Source organism: Pristiophorus japonicus, chromosome 7 (assembly GCF_044704955.1).
Source record: "Pristiophorus japonicus isolate sPriJap1 chromosome 7, sPriJap1.hap1, whole genome shotgun sequence".
Classification (NCBI taxonomy): Eukaryota; Metazoa; Chordata; class Chondrichthyes; family Pristiophoridae; genus Pristiophorus; species Pristiophorus japonicus.
The window spans coordinates 175155202-175168766 of NC_091983.1; the positions used below are offsets into that span (position 1 = coordinate 175155202).

General features: G+C 45.2%; 1 protein-coding gene across 1 annotated transcript in view; it reads right to left on the reverse strand.

The window, feature by feature from the left end:
• The window catches only part of sh3bgrl2 (SH3 domain binding glutamate-rich protein like 2), a 118314-nt gene that overhangs the window by 59485 nt on the left and 45264 nt on the right, over nt 1–13565 (reverse strand). Inside the window, exon 2 of the mRNA XM_070885581.1 lies at nt 10219–10404. Within this exon, the coding sequence (XP_070741682.1) occupies nt 10219–10404 (186 nt within the window). The remainder of the gene's footprint in view (nt 1–10218; nt 10405–13565) is intronic.

Below are 13565 nucleotides of genomic sequence, written 5' to 3' on the forward strand. Positions count from 1 at the left end.
GAGAATTGGCTGGCGAACAGAAAGCAGAGAGTCGGGATAAATGGGTCCTTTTCGGGTTGGAAATCGGTGGTTAGTGGTGTGCCACAGAGATCGGTGCTGGGACCACAACTGTTTACAATATACATAGATGGTCTGGAAGAGGGGACAGAGTGTAGTGTAACAAAATTTGCAGATGACACAAAGATTAGTGGGAAAGCGGGTTGTATAGAGGACACAGAGAGGCTCCAAAGAGATTTAGATAGGTTAAGCGAATGGGCTAAGGTTTGGCAGATGGAATACAATGTCGAAAAGTGTGAGGTCATCCACCTTGGGGAAAAAAAACAGTAATAGGGAATATTATTTGAATGGGGAGAAATTACAACATGCTGCGGTGCAGAGGGATCTGGGGGTGCATGAATCCCAAAAAGTTAGTTTGCAGGTGCAGCAGGTAATCAGGAAGGCGAATGGAATGTTGGCCTTCATTGCGAGAGGGATGGAGTACAAAAGCAGGGAGGTCCTTCTGCAACTGTATAGGGTATTGGTGAGGCCGCACCTGGAGTACTGCATGCAGTTTTGGTCACCTTACTTAAGGAAGGATATACTAGCTTTGGAGGGGGTACAGAGATGATTCACTAGGCTGATTCCGGAGATGAGAGGGTTACCTTATGATGAGAGATTGAGTAGACTGGGTCTTTACTCGTTGGAGTTCAGAAGGATGAGGGGTAATCTTATAGAAACATTTAAAATAATGAAAGGGATAGACAAGATAGAGACAGAGAGGTTGTTTCCACTGGTCGGGGAGACTAGAACTAGGGGGCACAGTCTCAAAATACGGGGGAGCCAATTTAAAACCGAGTTGAGAAGGAATTTCTTCTCCCAGAGGGTTGTGAATCTGTGGAATTATCTGCCTAAGGAAGCAGTTGAGGCTAGCTCATTGAATGTATTCAAGTCACAGATAGATAGATTTTTAACTAATAAGGGAATTAAGGGTTATAGGGAGTGGGTGGGTAAGTGGAGCCGAGTCCACGGCCAGATCAGCCATGATCTTGTTGAATGGCGGAGCAGGCTCGAGGGGCTAGATGGCCTACTCCTGTTCCTAATTCTTATGTTCTTATGTTCTTATGTTATGTTCTTCGACTGTGTCCCCTGGTTCTGGACTTCCCCAACATCGGGAATATTCTTCCTGCATCTGACCTGTCCAGTCCCATCAGAATTTTATATGTTTCTATGAGGTCCCCTCTCATCCTTCTAAATTCCAGTGAATACAGACCCAGACGATCCAGTCTCTCCTCATATGTCAGTCCTGCCATCCCAGGAATCAGTCTGGTGAACCTTCGCTGCACTCCCTCAATAGCAAAAATGTCCTTCCTCAGATTAGGAGACCAAAGCTGAACACAATATTCCAGGTGAGACCTCACCAAGGCCCTGTACAACTGCAGTAAGAACATAAGAACATAAGAATTAGGAACAGGAGTAGGCCATCTAGCCCCTCGAGCCTGCTCCGCCATTCAACAAGATCATGGCTGATCTGGCCGTGGACTCAGCTCCACTTACCCGCCCACTCCCCGTAACCCTTAATTCCCTTATTGGTTAAAAATCTATCTATCTGTGACTTGAATACATTCAATGAGCTAGCCTCAACTGCTTCCTTGGGCAGAGAATTCCACAGATTCACAACCCTCTGGGAGAAGAAATTCCTTCTCAACTCGGTTTTAAATTGGCTCCCCCATATTTTGAGGCTGTGCCCCCTAGTTCTAGTCTCCCCGACCAGTGGAAACAACCTCTCTGTCTCTATCTTGTCTATCCCTTTCATTATTTTAAATGTTTCTCTCAGATCACCCCTCATCCTTCTGAACTCCAATGAGTAAAGACCCAGTCTACTCAATCTATCATCATAAGGTAACCCCCTCATCTCCGGAATCAGCCTTGTGAATCGTCTCTGTACATCCTCCAAAGCCAGTATATCATTCCTTAAGTAAGGTGACCAAAACTGCACGCAGTATTCCAGGTGCGGCCTCACCAATACCCTATACAGTTGCAGAAGGACCTCCCTGCTTTTGTACTCCATCCCTCTTGCAATGAAGGCCAACATTCCATTCGCCTTCCTGATTACTTGCTGCACCTGCAAACTAACTTTTTGGGATTCATGCACAAGGACCCCCAGGTCCCTCTGCACCGCAGCATGTTGTAATTTCTCCCCATTCAAATAATATTCCCTTTTACTGTTTTTTTTCCCAGGGTGGATGACCTCACACTTTCCGACATTGTATTCCATCTGCCAAACCTTAGCCCATTCGCTTAACCTATCTAAATCTCTTTGCAGCCTTTCTGTGTCCTCTACACAACCTGCTTTCCCACTAATCTTTGTGTCAACTGCATATTTTGTTACACTACACTCTGTCCCCTCTTCCAGGTCATCTATGTATATTGTAAACAGTTGTGGTCCCAGCACCGATCCCTGTGGCACATCACTAACCACCGATTTCCAACCCGAAAAGGATCCATTTATTCTGACTCTCTGCTTTCTGTTCGCCAGCCAATTCTCTATCCATGCTAATACATTTCCTCTGACTCCGCGTACCTTTATCTTCTGCAGTAACCTTTTGTGTGGCACCTTATCGAATTCCTTTTGAAAAACTAAATACACCACATCCATCGGCACACCTCTATCCACCATGCTAGTTATATCCTCAAAGAATTCCAGTAAATTAGTTAAACATGATTTCCCTTTCATGAATCCATGCTGCGTCTGCTTGATTGCACTATTCCTATCTAGATGTCCCGCTATTTCTTCCTTAATGATAGTTTCAAGCATTTTCCCCACTACATAAGACCTCCCTGCTCCTACACTCAAATCCCCTAGCTATGAAGGCTAACATACCATTTGCCTTTTTTACCGCCTGCTGTACCTGCATGCCAACTTTCAATGACTGGTGTACCATGACACCCAGGTCTTGTTGCACCTCCCCTTTTCCTAATCTGCCGCCATTCAGATAATATTCTGCCTTTGTGGTTTTGCCACCAAAGTGGATAACCTCACATTTATCCACATTATATTGCATCTGCCATGCATTTGCCCATTCACCTAACCTGTCCAAGTCACCCTACAGCCTCTTAGCATCCTCCTCACAGCTCACACCACCACCCAGCTGAGTATCATCTGCAAACTTGGAGATATTACACTCAATGCCTTCATCTAAGTCATTGATGTATACTGTAAATAGCTGAGGTCCCAGCACTGAGCCCTGTGGCACCCGACTAGTCACTGCCTGCCATTCTGAAAAGGACCCATTTATCCCGACTCTCTGCTTCCTGTCTGCCAACCAGTTCTCTATCCATGTCAGTACATTGCCCCCAATACCTTGTGCTTTAATCTTGCACACCAATCTCTCGTGTGGGACCTTGTCAAAAGCCTTTTGAAAGTCTAAATACACCACATCCACTGGTTCTCCCTTGTCCACTCCACTCATTACATCCTCAAATAATTCAAGGAGATTTGTCAAGCATGATTTCCCTTTCATAAATCCATGCTGACTTGGACCGATCCTGCCACTGCTTTCCAAATGTGCTGCTATTTCATCTTTAATCATTGATTCCAACATTTTCCCCACTACTGATGTCAGGCTAACCGGTCTATAATTACCCATTTTCGCTCTCCCTCCTTTTTTAAAAAGTCGTGTTACATTAGTTACCCTCCAGTCCATAGAACTGATCCAGAGTCAATTGACTGTTGGAAAATGATCACCAATGCATCCACTATTTCTAGGTCCACTTCCTTAAGTACTTTGGGATGCAGACTATCAGGCCCTGAGGATTTATCAGCCTTCAATCCCATCAATTTCCCTAACACAATTTCCCGCCTAATAAGGATTTCCTTCAGTTCCTCCTTCTCACTAGACCCTCGGTCCCCTTGTATTTCCGGAAGGTTATTTGTGTCTTCCTTCGTGAAGACAGAACCAAAGTATTTGTTCAACTGGTCTGCCATTTCTTTGTTCCCCATTATAAATTCACCTGATTCTGACTGCAAAGGACCTACGTTTGTCTTCACTAATCTTTTTCTCTTCACATATCTATAGAAGCTTTTGCAGTCAGTTTTTATGTTCCCAGCAAGCTTCCTCTCATACTCTATTTTCCCCCTCCTAATTAAACCCTTTGTCCTCCTCTGCTGAATTCTAAATGTCTCCCAGTCCTCAGGTTTGCTGCTTTTTCTGGCCAATTTATATGCCTCTTCCTTGGATTTAACACGAGCCTTAATTTCCCTTGTTAGCCACGGTTGAGCCACCTTCGCCATTTTATGTTTACTCCAGACAAGGATGTACAATTGTTGAAGTTCATCCATGTGATCTTTCAATGTTTGCCTTTGCCTATCCACCGTCAACCCTTTAGGTATCATTCGCCAGTCTCTTCTAGCCAATTCGCGTCTCATACCATCGAAGTTACCTTTCCTTAAGTTCAGGACCCTAGAATAAAAGCAGAGAAGTCCTGCTACAACTGAACAGGGTATTGGTGAGGCCACACCTTGAGTACTATGTACAGTTTTTGTTATGTATTGATGTGTGTATCGTCCTGGTACCTTAAATGTATAATAAGCACAATGGGACACCACAGAGGGCGCTGTCGTGGGAGACCTGAAAGTTCCTGCAAGAGGCAGTATAAAAGGCTGACCACCACACCTGAGAGTCACTCTGGAGCTGTTCAATAAAGGACGAAGGTCACAGCAGTTAGACTTACACCAGACCGTGTGGAGTCAGTGATTTGTGTGCTACATACACCACATTGGCGACAAGGAAGCGGACGAATTCCACGCAACCTTGGCTACTCTGGGCTCGCTAAAGGATTGAGAGGCCTTTACGGAAAGGCTTGAGTACTACTTCACAGCAAACGATCTGACGGAGGACACGAACGCACTGAGAAGCGTAAGACAATATTGCTCTCCAGTTGTGGCGATGAGGTTTACTGTCTCGTCAGGGATTTGCTGGCACCTGGGAGTGCCAGGGACACGTCATACGAGGAGCTGACTGAACTCATTCGTGACCAGTTGAAACCGAAGGAGAGCATCCTCACGGCCAGATACAAATTTTACCATCACTGCAGACCTGAGGGCCAGGATGTCACCAAATATGCTGTGGACCCCAGGAGACTCGCGGCGCCGTGTGATTTTGGCGCACACCTTGACGAGGCTTTGCGGGACGTTTTCGTTATGGGGATTGGCCATGAGGGCCTCCTTCACAAGCTGCTGGCCACGGAACCCACAGTCACCCTGACAAAGGCCATCGCCATCAGCCAGGCACATATAACCTCGACTTGCAGCACCAAACAAATGATCCACACAGTCTCGAACCCGGTAGGCACTGTCCACAGGATAGCGCCCACCACGGGCAAAACTGCAGAACGTGGCTCTGCCCGGGGCAGAGAGCACGGACCTCGGGATCCTGGAACTCAGAGTCTGCCGAGGGGGGCCAATCAAGCAGCACCATGCTGGCGCTGTGGAGGAAGCCATGGGGCTCACCGGTGCAGGTTTGCGGAGTACATGTGCAATACCTGCCACATCAAAGGCCACCTTCAGCTTTTGTGTAAAAGAAATCGGACTCACCATGTGGCTGAGGAGATGGGGGATGATCCACTGTTCAGCGAGGAGCAGGTGGAAGGATGAGGTGTTGGGACTGTATACGTGCACCGACGATTCGCCCCCAGTGATAATGGAAGTAAAAATCAATGGAGTCCCTGTGAGTATGGCAGTGGATATGGGCTCCGGTCCATCGTTGATGAGTCAGAGAACTTTTGATAAACGGTGGATTGACCCGGTCACGGCGAAGCTGCGTACCTACACCAGGGAACTAATACCTGTTCTTGGTCGAGCGAAGGTGCAGGTATCCCATGGGGATGAGACACACGGTTTACCTTTGTGGGTCATTGCAAGCGATGGGCCGATGTTCCTCGGCCGGAGGTGGATGGGGACGGTCCGTGGGAGCTGGGAAGACGTCACCACTCCACAGGCTGCTGCTCCCCGGGGTGCTGCCATGCCCCGGGTCCCCAGAGAGCAGCGCCGTCCGAGCTGGATCTGCAGCCTCAATCCACCCACAGGCAAGCCCCAGCCCCGGACCTCACACAGAGATCCTGCAGCCTCAGCCCCCACAGGCAAGCAGCTCTGCAGAGGCGGGCCTAGTGGGGGGTGGGGGGGGGTGGTGAGCTGGCAGGGCGCTACAGGCGGGGTGCGAGGGATCCAGGATGGCCGGCGGATCAGAGGGGCCCACGCAGAGGGAGAGTCGGGCGGCGGCAGCAGCTGGAGGTCGGCAGCCACGACAGCCGCAGAGGAGGCCGCCACGGTGGCCGCAGGGGAGGCGGCTATGGTGGCCGCCGGAGAAGCGATGACAACGGCTGCAGGAGGGGAGGGGAGTGGAGGCTGCGGCAGCAGAGGGCATCTGGAGTGGCGGAGAGCAAGATGGCGGCGGCCTCGTGTCCAGAGCAGCAAAGATGGCAGCGCCCAAGGAGAAGCCTCCTGGAATCCTGCTGTATCAAAGATGGCGCCTTAAAAAGGAAATGCACCCGGGAGTCTTAAAAGGGCCTTACCACGTGGTGGTCCTCACAAAGTGACTTCTGTAAGGCAAGAGCGAGTCTAAAATGAGCTATGTTAATGTGAGATGACGGATTTATAATAAGAATTAATATTTTAATGCTGAATGGTCACTGTGTTTGTGTAAAATAATGGATATGAAGTACAATTAATGATAAGAGCTAATAAGGAAATCAGGGAGCCGTTACCAGTTAATAACTATTTAATGTAACTGCTCAGTGTATCCACAATCTGTTGACGTTAACCAGATAACATGTACCATACAAATGCACTGTCTATGCATACCTGCCTTCCGTTGGACAAACAAGGTCGAGATCCCCAGCAAAGGCTTCGGGACTGGCGGGGGGAAGTGAGATGTTATGTATCGATGTGTGTATAGTCCTGCGTCCTGGGGGGGAAGTGTGATGTTATGTATTGATGTGTGTATCGTCCTGGTACCTTAAATGTTTAATAAGCACAATGGGACACCACAGAGGGCGCTGTGGTGGGAGACCTGAAAGTACCTGCAAGAGGCAGTATAAAAGGCTGACCACCACAACTGAGAGTCACTCTGGAGCTGTTCAATAAAGGACGAAGGTCACAGCAGTTAGATTAACACCAGACCGTGTGGAGTCAGTAATTTGTGTGCTACATACACCACAGTTTTGGTCTCCGTATTTAAGGAAGGATGTACTTGCATTGAAGGCTGTTCAGAGAAGGTTCACTAGGTTGATTCCGGAGACGAGGGGGTTGAGTTATGAAGATAGGTTGAGTAGGTTGGGCCTATACACACTGGAGTTCAGAAGAATGAGAGGTGATCTTATCGAAACATATAAGATAATGAGGGGGCTCAACAAGGTGGATGCAGAGAAGATATTTCCACTCATAGGGGAAACTAAAACTAGGGGACATAATCTCAGAATAAGGGGCCGCCCATTTAAAACTGAGATGAGGAAGAATTTCTTGTCTCAGAGGATTGTAAATCTGTGGAATTCTCTGCCCCAGAGAGCTGTGGAGGCTGGGTCATTGAATATATTTAAGGCGGAGATAGACAGATTTTTGAGCGATAAAGGAGTAAAGTGTTATGGGGAGCGGGCAGGGAAGTGAAGCTGAGTCTATGATCAGATCAGCCATGATCTTATTAAATGGCGGAGCAGGCTCGAGGGGCCAGGTGGCCTACTCCTGCTCCTATTTCTTATGTTCTTATTGTTGTCATTCAATTAGATTTTGAATGAGAAAAGCACATACATCATCGGGATTATTTTCTGTAGCGGGGGCACAATATAAATGTAATTGCTAGGGAACACTTTACCGGATCGCAGCTATTTCAGCAGAACTGCAGCACCCTCTTTCCAAGAAAATCAGGCCTACAAAAGGCAAGGCCCATTCTTGTATCACTTTTATTTTGTAAATTTGAACTATCCTTACTTTCACTAAACTATTTCAAGACATGTAGAGTACATTCCTTTATTTTACCATCTTGGAATCCTTATAAAAATCATGTGGTAAACACGAATACTCTGTCATGTTTTATGCAAGTCTTTTACGCAAACAATCTTCTATCATTGAAGATATCGTTCAAATCGTAGGTGTTGCAGGTCACGGTACTTGATTGGGCACTACCTGGGTGTAAAGCATTGGCTGAGTGGAATACAATGAGGAAAGTTGGGCAGGGAGAATCGCAGACCCATAACTGAGCCCACCCAATTTTCTTCCATTACTTTTCCTCTCCGTGCATTAAGGGCTCAAATTTGTCAAATTATCCCTTTAGGTTGACCTCAAAGGAATATTTCAGAATAAGACGCTACATGATATCTATATACCCTTGAACTAAATCTTTAAAAAAAACTTACTGTGAAGCCACCCTGATTGGACCCCGTTATCTTCTGTTTGTGAAGCTATGTGCTGAAATGTAACATTTCTTTGCCTAGCAGTTCCAAGCGCCTGCCACTGTTCGCTACTTTGTGTGAAATACTTTGAGGATCAGCAGAAAAACTGCCTTGAAGACAGTGACATGGATTAGGTTCTTTTAAAACAAATGCAATTCTTTAAAAAATTTAGTTGATAACATTCTTTAGAGGAGTCCTCAAGGATAACACAGTTACAGGTCCTTATGGGGTGTTCCTTTAGTTTTTGCCCCTTTTTCTCCAAATTGATTTTATTTTTTGAGCATTTATGATATTCATTCAAGTATGGGATGTTGCTGCTCGGGAGCTAAACTCTGAAGAGTCCGTGACAACATTAGACACTAACCAGATGCAGAGTAAAACTCCTTCCATTCTGATACAATAATCCAACTAAGGCATTATCAAAAAGGCTAATTCTGCTTTTGACGGGCAGAGGAAACAACTGTGGGAATGGAACACAAGAACATGAGAATTAGGAGCAGGAGTAGGCCATTCGGCCCCTCGAGCCTGCTCCGCCATTCAATAACCTCATGGCTGATCTTCCACTTCAACTCCATTTTCCAGCTTGATCTCCAAATCCCTTAATTCCCCTAGAGTCCAAAAATCTATCTATCTCAACTTTGAATATACTCAATGACTCAGCAGCCACAGCCCTCTGGGGTAAAGAATTCCAAAGATTCACAACCCTCTGATTGGAAAAAATTCCTCCTCCTCTCAGTCTTAAATGGCTGACCCCTTATCCTGAGACTTTGTCCCCGAGTTCTAGACTCTCCAGCCAGGAAAAACAACAGCTCAGCATCTACCCTGTCAACCCCCCTCGGAATCTTATATGATTCAATGAGATCATCGAAAGGCCATCGACCTGAAACGTTAACTTTGTTTCTCTCTCCACAGATGCTGCCTGACATGCTGAGTATTTCCAGCATCTGCAGTATTTTGCTTTTGTATTAAAAATTCAGGCAATGTCGCCCATTTTTTCCATCTACTAATATGAAGAGACGGAAAATCGTGGCTATCACTTGCCCAAATTTCCAATAGGCACTCATGGCGCTCCAAGCTGAAGATGAAAATTGAGGCCATCGGGTTCATTATTTCTGTGGATGTTAACACCATTCAATTATACTTTGGGGCTGGACCCCCTCAAAATCAATTCACTAAAGTTTACAGTTTCAGCAGAAATATGCCATATCAAAAGTCGCAAAACAGAAGGAAACAGAAGGATGTATACTTGAAAAGGAATATTTGCAAAGCTATGGGGGAAGAGCAGGGGAGTGGGACCAATGGAATAGCTCTTTCAGAGAGGCGGCTCAGGCAAGAATGGTCAAATAGCCTCCTTCCATGCTGTATGATTGGCAAGATGAGGAGTTTAAAATATTTAAAAATTCCACCATTAATTCCTGCAGAGGTTTTCCCCACCAACTGGGGTAACTTCAGCAGAAGATCGGCAGAAACCCTGGAGAAACAGCACAAAAGGGTTCAAGGGGTATGGAGCGAAAGCTGGAAAGTGGTACTGAGGTGAATGATCGGCCATGATCATATTGAATGGTGGTGCAGGCTCAAAGGGCCAAATGGCCTACTCCTGCACCTATTTTCTATGTTTCTAACAAGAATAAAAATATGAATTGAAGGAAAAAAATAAAATGAAAGCAAAACAATGCTGATAGCACAACCCCTGCCAAAAGATTTTTGGCAAAACACTGAATCTGTACACTTGACAACTATGACTATGCAACATTTTCTAGCAGACTGTAGATGGTAGAAGCAGAGTTGTCCACTTACTCCACAGTATGCATCATTGTTGAATATCTGAGGTGGAAGTGGGTTTCCTTTGGCAGGCTGCTTCTCCTGTGGGATGTTATGGTACATCCACCGTCTCTGGTCTTCCAACATTGTTATGTCAATCTCTTCAAATTCAATCTTGTTGGACTCCAAGAATCCCACTACATCTTGCTGTCGCTTCTTGATCTGCAATGAAATCAGAACTCAGTCAAGAGTATTCAACTGACCCCCTTCCTACTTTGTTCATGTATTGAAGAGGAAGCCTTTGTTTTCATTTGCTGATTAAAGTTGGCTAATCTGAAGCATAGTGAGCTCGTCCAACAGGAAGAGTTATATAAAAGAAAAATACTGTGGATGATGAAAATCTGAAATAAAAATAGAAAATGCTGAAAATACTCCAGAGGACAAGCAGCATCTGTGGTGGGAGAAACAGAGTTAACATTTCAAATCGATGTGGTCATCGACCTGAAACGTTAACTTGGTTTCTCCTTCCACAGCTGCTACCTGTCCTGCTGAGTATTTCCAGCATTTTCGACAGGAATATTTATATCAAAGTTTTACAGACATCGGAACTCATTTCTCTCCAGTTATAAATGTTGCCAATAACTCACCTGGACCATGATGGAAAGTTAGTTTGCTACGATGAACCATCCACCTTTGTAGGTTGGGAGAGGGGAGGAAAAGAATGGGGCAGTTGAAATTTTAAAACATACATGTTAAAGCATTTCTCTTGCTTTGCTGCAAAAGATAGCCATAAGATCTTTTGTTAGTGAGCCAAACGAATCGACGAATACTGAATCAATTTGGTCCGACTAGAGTCACTTTCATCTGGAATTTCCAAGTGACTTCTCCCAATTTCTCACTATAATATCTAGTAGAAAATTGGAGGACTCCCTGCAGAAACAGCTTTCACCCATTTGTGTTTAGATGCAACTGTCCCTTTAAGGACAAAATGAAGCATTTTCCACATCTCAAATGGGGTTGCCTGCATATGGAACATAAGAGCATAAGAAATAAGAGCAGGGGTAGGCCAATTGGCCCTTCGAGCCTGCTCTGCCATTCAATAAGATCATGGCTGATCTTCTAACTCAACTCCCTCATCCCGTACTATCCCCATATCCCTTAATATCCAAAAATCTATTGATCTCTGTCTTGAATATACTCAATGACTGAACATTCACAGTTCTCTGGAGTGTAGAATTCCAAAGATACACAACCCTTTGAGTGAAGAAATTTCTCCTCATCTCAGTCTTAAATGGCCAACCCCTTATTCTGGAGACTGTGACCCCCCAGTTCTAGACTCCCTAGCCAGGGGAAATATCCTCCTCCCAGCATCTACCCTGTCAAGCCTCTTAAGAATTTTATAAATTTCAAATATTCAATCACCTCTCATTCTTCTAAACTCTAGGGACTATAGGCCTAGTCTACTCAATCTCTCCTCAAAAGACAATTCCTCTATTCCAGAAATCTGTCTAGTAACCTTCATTGTACTCCCTCCAACTCAAATATAGGTAAGGAGGCCAAAACTGTACCCCAGGTGTGGTCTCACCAATGCCCTATAAAATTGCGTAAGGCATTTTTACTTTTATACTCCAATAATAAAGACTAACATACCATTTGCTTTCTGAATTGCTTACTGTACTTGTACATTAACTTTCTGTGATTCATATACACAGACACCCAGGTCCCTATGAATACCAACATTTCCCAATCTCTCACTATTTAAAAATATTCTGCTTTTGTATTTTTCCTACCAAAGTGGATAACTTCACATTTCTCCACATTATATTCCATCTGTCATGTTCTTGCCCACTCACTTAACCTGTCTATATCCCTTTGCAGCCTCTTTGAATCCTCCACACAACTTGCTTTCCCATCTAGCTTTGTATCATCAGCAAACTTGGATATATTACACCCGGTCCCCTTATCTAAGGTCATTGAAACAGATTGTAAATAGCTGAGATCCAAGTACCCCACTAGTTACAGCCTGCCAACCCGAAAATGACCCATTTATTCCTACCCTGTGTTTCCTGTCCATTAACCAATCCTCAATCCGTGGTAATATATTACTCCCAATCCCAGGAGCCCTATATACAAGAAAAAAATGCATCTTAAATAAAACTATATCTGGAATTCAGTTTTCTTTATCATCATTGTTATGGTCATCAACATCTATTGTTTTAATAGATGGTGTTGTGTTGGAGAGGGGTGAAAGATGGAAAAAGGGAAGAATACCTATTGCACTCTCTCCCGGTCTGGGAGATTGACCTGCAATTTTAGTATTAGCATTTACAAACTTGAATACTTGAGTTGATCTGAAGATCAATAGTCAGCCAGATACTATCTACTGTAATCATTTCAAAAAGCCAACGTTTTGCCAATACCAAACTTCCATTCACAAAACAAACTGCTATCTGCAACCAATAAGTAGCATGAAACAAAGAGAATAGAACACAGCTCTTGAAAAGCAGGTAGTTGAATGTCATCAGCTTTGCAAACTTAATGTTTTTTGTTACAATTCGGGCTATTTAATATGTATGTGCCCACTGCAAAAGTTGGCTTCCATTGGCAAGTATGAACTGATGAACCATAATGTGACATTGTGCACAAAGTATTTAGGAATAGCAGACCTCCATAAGAATGATGTTTTACTGCTAAAGCAATAGTATGGAATATCACCAGTTACTTCCGATCTCCCCAACAGACAGTGAACACCACAGTAATCATCATCATAGGCAGTTCCTCGAATCGAGGATGACTTGCTTCCATGTCAAAAAGTTCACAGGTGTTTCAATGATGGACCTAAAATTCCAGATCTGAACTAAATCTTGAAGGGTGGAAGATGCCTGTGCGTGGATTTTTTTAACATGTGGTGGCCGTTGCACACCAGCCACCACACGGGCTTGACAGAGCTAGGTCTTGGTCCAGTAGCAAGGATTAACCAAGACGGCTGGAGACCAGTTCTGCTGCACGGACCTAGTGCACACACATATTGCAGTGTGGGCTGGCCCGTGCTGCCTCTGGGCCCTCGCCTCTTCTGGGCCCCGCACTCACGCCTCTCCTGGGCCCTGATCACGTCCCTCTACAATCTCTCGCCGCTCCTTCGCCCCGACCTCGCCGCTCCTGCTGTACCTGCCCACGCTCCAATCACCGACCTGGACTTTGATGACGTCACTCTTCACTACCGTTGCTCTCCTGCTCCAGCACGTGCTGCTCCCTGAAGTGGTACACCACCATGCTGCTCCTTCCGCTCCCTGGCCTGCTCCAATGGTGCTCACAGGCCGTTCAGACTGCTGGGCTTGGTAATAGGTTGTTTAGCACTACTAATGTGTGTTTATTAAGATCAA